Genomic DNA, 11,014 nt, shown 5'->3' with positions numbered 1-11,014 from the left:
CTCCAATACTTTGGCCACCTCATGCGAAGAGTTGACTCACTGGAAAGGACTCTGATGCTGGGAGGGATTGGGAGCAGGAGGAGAAGGGGACAACAGAGGATGAGATGGCTGGATGGCATCACTGACTCGATGGATGTGAGTCTGAGTGAACTCCGGGAGTTGCTGATGGACAGGGAGGCCTGGCGTGCTGCGATTCATGGGGTCGCAAAGAGTCAGACATGACTGAGTGACTGAACTGAATTATGTTCTTATTTTGTTGGAAGTCAAACTGGTAATCAGAGGATACTTGAACATTTGAGAACATGATAATGAAACAAATTAACGTAATCTGTTAATCACTCAGTCATGTCTGACTCTTTGAGATCCCATGGACCAGGTTGCTCTATCCATGGAATCTTTCAGGCAAGAATACTGGAGCAGGTTGCCATTTCCTACTCCAGAGGATATTCTCAACAAGGGATTGAACCTACATCTCCTGCATTGTAGACAGATTCTTTACCATCTGAGCCACCAGGGATGTCCATTAAGTAATGCATTTTAAAAAATTTTTTCTTTCCTATGTAAAAATCATCTTTGTGAAGTACATCAGGTAGTCATTCATTTTTTTATCCCACCATTCAATAAATATTGATTTTCCCTATTGTGTTCTGTGATTATATGCAGTAATATGTTCTGCTATTATATGAGAAAGTGTTCCCAAGAATTACACTGTCTTAATAGCAGAGGCAAGCAGGCTGTGTGTGTCCTCAATCATTCAGTTGTATACAACTCTTTGCAACTCTATAAACTGTAGCCTGCCAGGATCCTCTGTTCATGGAATCGTCCAGGCAAGAATACTGGAGCAGGTTACCATTTCCTACTTCAGAGGATATTCCCAACCAGAGATCAAACCTGCATCTCTTTTATCTCCTGCATTGTTAGGCAGATTCTTTACCACTGTGCCACCTGGGAAGCCCTTAGGCAAACATGTGGCAATGTTATAAATAAGATTGGAATGGGGTTCAATGACATCAGAGACAAGATATACCTTTTGTTCCCTAGGAACTGGGAAAGGTTTGAGGTAAGGTTTTTGGAAGTAAGAGTCATGGAGAATCTTAGGCAGGATAATTAATGCATTCAATGGCACAGGAACATGTATGAGCAGATTAGACTTAGAAAAAGGTACTAAATTAGGTAAAATAATTCTGGGGAAAAGAGAAAGTTTTAGTTCTGCCAGGTATGTAAAAGAAAAATTTTGGAGGATTTTGTATAATAGAGAAAAATAACTATCTTTCTGTCGTTTGTCTGACACCAAAAGCCCATATTCTTTTTACTAATATCTTCAACTAAAAGTTCACCCTTCTGGTGTATGAAGTGCATCCTATAAAAATGTTCATAGTAGCCTTATTCATGATAGCAAAAACATGGAATAACCACTACCTCACTGAAAGTAGAAGAGATATATTACTCAGACAAGAAAAATGAATAACTTGAATAACTCAGAAACAAAGTCAAGGGCTAAAACAATTGCCTAAGGATAGAGTATAATACCACTTTTACAAAATTTCAAAAACAAGGATTTTTATGCATTTACTCACAGTGTCCAAACTATAAAAATGCAAACGGATAATAAACACAAAATTATGATTACATATTACCTCTAGAGGGAGCTAGGGAAATGGGCCAAGAGAAACTCTAGAGGTGGGTGCAAAAATGTGATAATATTTTAGGTCTTTGGTGGTAAGTTCATGAGTGTTTCTCATACTATTGTATTTTATTTTATGTATATATGTGTATAATATTAAATAAATATACATATATTTTGACATTATAAAAAGGTAATAAACATTTTTCATATATAAGGGGACTAAATTAAATTTTCTTAATTCCTTATATTTAGGATGTTCTGTTAAAATTATAATCTTAAAAGTATAATGGTCATTTAAAAACTCATGACCCTAAAATACAAATGTTTCATAGGACTCCAAAAGTGAAAATGATGTGGGGGAAAAAAATAAAGACAAAAATGAATTTGAAAAGAAATTGAAATCACATATAATGTTAACACATGGTTTGTTGATTTTTAAACTGCATCTAACATTTTAAAATAAATTTAAATAAATCAATTCACATACAGCAAGAAAATCAGGTCCATCTTTGTTATAAATGAAAAGCAGCAATCCATTCAGTTGGTCAGTTCTGAACTTAAAAGAAATTTCAAAGTCCATTCCACCATGAAACAAGTATGGATAAAGCTCCAGGAACCCTTTAGAGAAAACAACATGTGCAAATTAGCATGTGCAGAGCAATACTGTTAGCTTCTTTAGGGGGTCATAAGACAACCTCAGGTCATATTCTGTCATTGAATAAATCTCTCACAAAAGAAGATGCAGATCAATGTCAAGAAAATCACCTTGTAACTGTAAAGAAGTGGAAGAATCAACTTCACATATCTTTTAAGAGGAAGTAATTTACTAATTCATGGACAATTAAGACTATTTTGCTGTTGTTGTTCAGTCTCTAAGTCGTGTCTGACTCTCTGTGACCCTGTGGACTACAGCAAGCCAGGCTTCCCTGTCTCTCACCATTTCCCGGAGTTTGCCCAAGTTCATGTCCATTGAACTGGCAATGCCATCCAACCATCTCATCCTTTGTCACTCTCTTCTCCTTCTGCCTTCAATCTTTTCTAGCATCAGGGGCTTTTCCAATGAGTTGGCTCTTCACATAAGGTCGCCAAAGTACTGGAGCTTCAGCATAAGTATCAATCCTTCCAATGAGTATTTAGGTTTGATTTCCTTTAAGATTGACTTATTTGATCTCCTTGCTATCCAAGGGACTCTCAAGACTCTTCTCCAACACCACAGTCTGATGGCATCAATTCTTCTTTATGATTCAACTCTCACATCTATACATGACTACTGGAAAGACCATAGCCTTGACTATATGGACCTTTGTTGGCAAACTGATGTCTTTAACTTTTTTTAACACACCATCTAGGTTTGTCACAGCTTTCTGGCCAAGAAGCAATCGTCTTTTAATTTCATGGTTGCAGTCACCATCTGCAGTGATTTTCGAGCCCAACGAGAAGAAATCTGTTACTGCGTTCACCTTTTCTCCATCTATCTGCCATGAAGTGATGGGACCATATGCCAGTATCTCAGTATTTTAATACTTAGTTTTAAGCCGGCTTTTTCACTCTCCTCCTTCAATATCACCAAAAGGCTCTTTAGTTCCTCTTCACTGGGGCCATTAGAGTGGTATCATCTGCATATCTGAAGTTGCTGATATTTCTCCCAGCAATCTTGTTTGCAGCTTGTAACTCATCTAGCCCAGCATTTCACATGACATGCTCTGTGTATAAGTTATATAACAGGGTGAAAATAAACAGCCTCGTTGTACTCCTTTCTCAATCCTGAACCAGTTAGTTGTTTCATACAAGCTTCTAACTGTTGCTTCTTGACCCGCATACAAGTTTCTCGGGAGACAGATAAGATGGTCTAGTATTCCCATCTTTTTAAGAGTTTTCCAGTTTGTTATGATCCACACAGTCAAAGGCTTTAGCATAGTAAATGAAACTGAGATAGATGTTTTTCTGGAAATCTCTTGCTTTCTCTACGATCCAGCGAATGTTGGCAATTTGATCTCTGGTTCCTCTGCCTTTTCTAGACCCAGCTTGAGCATCTGAAAGTTCTCAGTTCATATAATGCTAAACCCTAGCTTGAAGAATTTTGAGCATAATCTTACTAGTATGGGACATGAGTGCAATTGTCTGGTGGTTTGAACATTCGTTAGTACTGCCTTTCTTGGGAACTGGGAAAATGACTGACCTTTTCCAGTATTGTGGCCAGTGTGGGGTTTTCCAAATTTGCTGACATACTGAGTGCAACACTTTAATAGCATCATCTTTTAGGATTTTAATTATCTCTTCTGGAATTCCATCACCTCCACTAGCTTTATTGGCAGCAGTGCTTCCTAAGGCCCTCTTGACTTCACACTCCAGAATGTTGGGCTCTGGGTGAGGAACCACACCATTGAGGTTATCTGGGTCCTTAAGATCTTTTTTGTACAGTTGTTTTGTTTATTCTTGCCATCTCTTCTTGATCTCTTCTGCTTCTATTAGGTCTTTACCATTTCTGTCCTTTATTGTGCCCATCTTTGGATGAAATGTTCCTTTGATAATTCCAATTTTCTTGGAGAGATCTCTAGTCTTTCTCTTTTGCTGTTTCTCTCCATTTCTTTGAATTTTTCACTGAAGAAGGCCTTCTTGTCTCTCTTTGCTATTCTCTGGAACTCTGCATTTAGTAGGGTGTACCTTTCCTTTTCTCCCTTTCTTTTCACTTCTCTTTCCTCAGCTATTTGTAAAGCCTCCTTAGACAACCACTTTGCCTTCCTGCATTTCTTTTTCTTTGGGATGGTTTGTTTGCTGCCTCCTATTCAATATTTGGAGAAGGCAATGGCAACCCACTCCAGTACTCTTGCCTGGAAAATCCCATGGACGGAAGAGCCTGGTAGGCTGCAGTCCATGGGGTCGCTGAGGGTCGGACACGACTGAGCGACTTCACTGTCACTTTTCACTTTCATGCATTGGAGAAGGAAATGGCAACCGACTCCAGTGTTCTTGCCTGGAGAATCCCAGGGACAGGGGAGCCTGGTGGGCTGCCGTCTATGGGGTCGCACAGAGTTGGACACGACTGAAGAGACTTAGCAGCAGCAGCATACAATATTACGAACCTCTGCCCATAGTTCTTCAGGCACTCTGTTTACTAGATCTAATCCCTTAAATCTGTTTGTCACCTCCACTGTATTCATAGGGGATTTAAGTCTTACCCAACTGGTCTAGTCATTTCCCCCACTTTATTTTAAGCCTGAATTTTGCTATGATAAGCTGCTGATGTGAGCCACAGTCAGCTCCAGGTCTTGTTTCTGTTGACTGTATACAGCTTCTCCATCTTTGGATACAAAGAATGCAATCAATCTGATTTCAGTATTGACTATTCGGTGATGTCCATGGGTAAACCTGTCTCTTGTGTTGTTGAAAAAAAGTGTTTGCTATGATCAGTGCATTATTTTGGTGCATTTATGTTAGCCTTTACCCTGCTTCATTTTGTAGTCCAAGGCCAAACCTGCCCATTACTCCAAGTATCTCTTAACTTCCTACTTTTGCATTCCAATCCCTTATGATGAACAGGATATCTTTTTTTGGTGTTAGTTCTAAGAGGTCTTTTAGGTCTTCATAGAACTGATCAACTTCAGCTTCTTCGGCATTGGTGGTTGAGGCACAGACTTGGATTACTGTGATGCTGAATGGCTTGCCATGGAAACGAACTGCAATCATTCTATCTTTTCTGAGGTTGCACCCAAGTACTGCATTTCAGACTCTTTTGTTGATTATGAGGGCTACTCTATTTCCTCTATGGATTCTTGCCTACAATGGAAGATATAATGGCCATCTGAATTAAATTCACCCATTCACATCCATTTTAGTTCACTGATTCCTAAGATGTTGATGTTTATTCTTGCCATCTCCTGCTTGAAGTGAAGTGAAGTGAGAGTTGCTCAGTCGTGTCTGACTCCTTGTGACCCCATGGACTATACTGTCCATGGAATTCTCCAGGCCAGAATACTGGAGTGGGTAGCCATTCTCCAGGGGATCTTCTCCAGGGGATCTTCTGAACCCAGGGATCGATCCCAGGTCTCCCGCATTACAGGTGGATTCTTTACCCATTGATTCACCAGGTAAGCCCATTTCCTGCTTGATCACACCCAATTTACCTTGATTCATGGTCCTAACATTCGAGGTTCCTATGCAGCACTGTTCTGTACAGCATTGGATTTTAGTTTCATCACAGACACATCCACAAGTGAGCATCATTTCTGCTTCGGCCCAGCTGCTTCATTCTTTCTGGAGCTATTAGTAATTGTCCTCTGCTCTTTCCAAATAGCATATTGGACAACTTCCAACCTGGGAGGCTCATCTTTTGGTGTCATATTTTATTTTTCTTTCTTTCTTTTTTTTTTTTTTTTTGTCTTTTTATACAGTTCCTGAGGTTCTCATGGCAAATATACTGGAGTGGTTTGCCATTCCCTCCTCTAGTGGATCACGTTTTGTCAGAAATCTTCACTATGACCCATCCGACTTGGGTGACCCTGCATGGCATGGCTCATAGCTTCGTTGAGTTATACAAGCCCCTTTGCCATGAAAAGGCAGTGATCCATGTACAATTAAGACTATTACTGTTTTACTAATATGTAACTATTAACAATAAGTTGCATTGACATAAGAGAAAATCTGACAAATGACAGTGGTGAGAAAAAACAATGAAAAAGTATACAAAGTATGATATTATTTAACTTTCTATTCTGAAGATAGTTTAACGAACTTAATATCTAACTAATTTAGCCATAAACATAGCAGGCAATAGTGGGCTGTTACTGAAAAACAAGCCATGTTTGGTCAAGCTACCATGTTCCCTTCCAATCCTTACCCTGAGTGGCTGGTAGACAGAGACTGTAGGTTGGGGTTATGCTGGGGACACTTCACCTCCCCTTCTCCACAGCCTTTGGAGCAATGGCAATGATGATGGTTATATTCTCTAGCTCTCCCTTAAGGACCTACTTACCCCATGACATAGCTGAAATTTTACTCTTAGGAAAACTACTGGTCTGTATAATGGGATGCAACAAATATACAGATTAGCCTGACAAAACAAAATTCCTTTGAAACATCTAAGTAAAACTATATTCTAAGTAAAACAGTGGACTTACAAATGGACATTAGTGTCACTATCATATGTAAACCCAAAACTGTCAGAGATCTTACACATGAATATGTAGTTATGAATCTTACAATTTTATATTATATATTCAGACATTGAAAATATGTGTATGGGCATCATGGCATAACTAGGTGTTTCTGTGACAACAGGTTCATATGAGGTCAAAATAATCAGGTTGGGGAGACTAAATTATACCAAGATAGAACATACAAGTTAAGCAATGACCAATGTCTGTTTTAGACTCTTACCTGTCCCTAGAAACTGGGCTCCCTCTTGGAGTGAAGTGGGGCATCCCTCCCAGTCGTTATGCACATTGGTTTGCTCTTCAGAACTCTGCCAAACCAGATGCTCCCAAGTAGCAGAGGGATTATAATTCTTCATGAAATACACATCCTTGAGACAGCCCACAAAACCCTTTTGGACTATGTCTGCAGGGGTTGATAGATATCAAGAAATATGTACTGTGAGAAATTTTTTTCATGCAATTAATTTGATGTGCCATTAAAGTAAAAGAAAGAGGCTATAGGTCTCACTGCCTTCTTCCGACAAACTTCTTAATAACTCACATAAAGACCCATGCCAAAAGCTATGCTATGCTATGCTATGCTAAGTCACTTCAGTTGTGTCTGACTCTGTGTGACCCCATAGATGGTAGCCTACCAGGCTCCCCTGTCCCTGGGATTCTCCAGGCAAGAACACTGGAGTGGGTTGCCATTTCCTTCTCCAATGCATGAAAGTGAAAAGTGAAAGTGAAGTCGCCTAGTCGTGTCCGACTCTCAGTGACCCCATGGACTGCAGCCTACCAGGCTCCTCCGTCCATGGGATTTTCCAGGCAAGAGTACTGGAGTGGGGTGCCATTGCCAGAAGCTATGGTAAGTGCTAATAATTGGTATGCTATGCTCTAGTTTAAGAGTCATCTTATCTGGAGAAAGAGATGTTTGCACAAAAACCTTGGTTTTACAGTAATAGCAAGATCATTGCTTCTTGAATTAACAAGGAGATTTCATCTGCTTCTGGTCTTAAAAATAAAAGTGCAATAACACATTTTAAAAGCAAGATTTAAAGCAAGTCCATCTATACAATCCATATTTTATAATTTAGTACCTTCAGCATTATGAACCCAGTCTGTTATACAAGTAAAGCAATGTGTGTGCTTAGTCACTCAGTCGTGTCCAACTCTTTGTGACCACATTGACTATAGCCCACCAGGCTGTTCTGTCCCTGGGGATACTCCAGTCAAGAATACTGGAGTGGGTAGCCATTGCCTTCTCCAGGGCATCTTCCCAACCCAGGAATGGAACGTAGGTCTCTCATATTGCAGGCAGATTCTTTTCCATCTGAGCCACCAATTTTTAGGCATTAATATAATGTTACACTTACTTTTTGAACTCCCCAGACCAAGTAAGTGTGGGGCTTATGAACACAGTAAATAGGGTGGTCATAAGGGGTTGGGAAAGAGAAAAAGTGAGCAGATAATAGAATTAAAGAGCAAAAAAAAAAAAAAAAAGTTGAGAGGGCAAGAAGGCACCTGAAGCTGAGGTTGCATTTCATATGGCTATGTCCTTACAAATCAGTGCAAAGCTGAATTCTCAGCTTTTGAGTTCACGACCTGAACCTAGGGAAGGTATTTACCAGTGATCAGTGTTTCACAAAGTCAAGTTATATGCACAATGTCAAAGGATTTATTTATAATGGAATGATGTCCTCTACAAGAGGGGTAGTTGGTACTGGGGTATGCTCTCCTCCTGGTTCCTGCATGTACCAGAGCCAAGAAGCATGTGTGTATGTGAGTATGTGTGTGTATGTAAGTGGCTCAGTTGTGTCCAGCTCTTTGCGACCCCATGGAATGTAGTCTGCTAGACTCCTATGTCCATGGAATTGTCCAGGCAAGAATGCTGGAGTGGGTTGACATTTTCCACTCTAGGGTATCTCCCCAAACCAGGGATCGAACCCGTGTCTCTTGCATCTCCTACATTAGCAGGCAGATTCTTTACCACTACTGTCACCTAAGAAGCATGCTTGATGGGAAGATAACTCTCCCTTTCAGTGTGTGTGTGTGTGTGTGTGTGTGTGTGCATGCATGCGTGCATGAATGCTTTCAGGAGACTTCACCACCAGTCTAGAGTGACCAAATGAAAACTCTCCACTCTCTACAGGTATTTCTGAGGAGGTAACTATAATAAGTCAAGGATTTAAATATATCCCTCTCCAAAATTCAAAGTTTTTCATACCTTTGACCCCCAAATTATAAAACTTTGACTTAAATTAGTATAATTTATTTCAGCAAAAGTTTAATTACCTTCTTTGATATATCAAGAACTGGTTTCTAAGAATTTAAATATAAGTAATACATGGTTCCTCTAGAAAATAAGAGATCTAAAGGAAATTTTTGACATAGTGATGTAGGAAATACAGCATGAGGTAGAAAATAATATAATTATCCATACTTTAACATGATATAGTTTGATTCTACACTAAATTGTGGTGGTGTTCATTCACTAAGTCATGTCTGACTTTTTACAACCCTATAGACTGTAGCCTGCCAGGCTCCTCTGTCCATGGGATTTCTCAGGCAAGACTACTGAACAGGTTGCCATTTCCTTCCCTAGAGGATCTTCCTGACCCACAGATGGAACCCACATCTCCTAAATTGCAGGAGGATTCTTTACCGCTGAGCCACCAGGGGAGCCCCAATTATGGAGACAACATATAAATTCTATACTTTCCCCAAACTCACCAGAATCCTTTCTGAGAATGGTGTAACCCTGTGGCAGCCCACCCACAAACACTCCTGTGTTCTCTCCAATAACAGTACCACCATTCGTGGTGGCTGAAGAGCCTGTGGATGGAAAAGCAGATGAGAACTTCAGCAGGACAATCTATTCTACAAATTTAACAAATGATTAAACCCTTCCTTGTGCTTCGGGATGCACTTCCCTCTTGGTTCTCTGCTATTGGCTACTTTTCTTCACTGGTTCTTAATTATCATCCCAACATCTTGATGTTAGAATAACCCAGACCTCCTCTGTTCCAAGATCTCCTTACCACCCACATAAACACCATAAGTCCTCTAAAAGGATGAAGAGGGAGCTATACACCTGTGAGAACTCTGAAAGGGCCTGGGTCCCTCCGTGTGCTGCATACCAATGCAAATCTCCGGTTAAAATACATGCTACCTGGCTCTTTCCAGAAGAGTTTTGCTAAGCCCTAATGTAGAGCACGACTGCAAGATATGGGACTTGAGCAACTGGAAGAATGTAACTGGCATAACTAGGGTGGGCAAGCTAGTTGGAGAAGCAGATTCAGAGAGAAATGTTAGAAATTTAGAAAAGTTAGAAATTCCTAACTAACTCCATCATTCTTTGTGAGAATGGCATTTTTTTTTCCCCAGAGCCCAAACCACTCTAATTATCCCTACTTATATCTGGGACTGTGGCTTTAAATACATCCTGAACTGGTAACTCCCCTTTTTTATCTCTAATTCTGAAATCCTCTCTAAATGTACTGGGATCCAGGACTCGGCATGATATTTCCACTTGGATGGCTCATAGGTACCTAACACTTAACATGTTCAAACCAAACTCTGGACATTTCTCTCTGAATCTACTTCTCCAACTAGCTTGCCCACCCTAGTTATGCCAGTTACATTCTTCCAGTTGCTCAAGTCCCAAACCTCACAGTCATGCTCTATATTAGGGTTTAGCAAAACTCTTCCGGAAAGAGCCAGGTAGTATGTATTTTAGTCTGTAGACCATACAGCCTCAAGCAGTCATAGACAATACATAACCAATGAGTGTAGTTATCTCTAATAAAATTTTATAAAAACCTTTCCAGCCTCCTCCCACTACTCACCAATGGCCTCTGAGGAACTACAGGGGCTCCTCCTAATCCTCCATCTTAATCAGCTTAGGGAAATGTTTCTTAAGATTGGGGTTGAATTTCTTCTAGTCCTGACACCACTCATATACTCTGGGCTATAATTACCTCGCGACTGTAAAGAACCCTCTGCCTCCGAGTCCTAAAACAGTTCAAATAGTGAGGATCTCTAACAAATCTAAAGAGGTTCTTGTCTCTGGGACCTATTCCCTTTCCTTTAGGCCCTTTGAGAGATACATGCCTTTTTTTCCTTAGTTCCTCTGTCCCTACCCATTTATTAGGGACAACTACTATTGCTAATGTTCCAAAAGGGAGAAATATTTCTTGAATTTCAGAGTGCTGCTGCTGTTGCTGCTAAGTTGCTTCAGTCGTGTCCGACTCTG

The 11,014-nt window shown here is 40.1% G+C and overlaps 1 protein-coding gene across 1 annotated transcript in view; it reads right to left on the bottom strand.

Annotated features, from left to right (window-relative positions):
• Positions 1–11,014, bottom strand: part of USH2A (Usher syndrome 2A (autosomal recessive, mild)) — a 939,168-nt gene that overhangs the window by 543,067 nt on the left and 385,087 nt on the right. The window contains exons 24-26 of the mRNA XM_010853294.1: positions 9,493–9,594; positions 7,004–7,183; positions 2,115–2,245 (exon numbers count right to left, since the gene is read on the bottom strand). Coding sequence (XP_010851596.1) covers positions 2,115–2,245; positions 7,004–7,183; positions 9,493–9,594 — 413 coding nt within the window. The remainder of the gene's footprint in view (positions 1–2,114; positions 2,246–7,003; positions 7,184–9,492; positions 9,595–11,014) is intronic.

The sequence above is a fragment of the Bison bison genome, unplaced genomic scaffold (genome assembly GCF_000754665.1).
Source record: "Bison bison bison isolate TAMUID 2011002044 unplaced genomic scaffold, Bison_UMD1.0 scf7180017864325, whole genome shotgun sequence".
NCBI classification, from domain to species: domain Eukaryota; kingdom Metazoa; phylum Chordata; class Mammalia; order Artiodactyla; family Bovidae; genus Bison; species Bison bison.
Note: the sequence above shows the minus strand (reverse complement) of the source record. Positions and strands in the feature narration are given on the sequence as shown.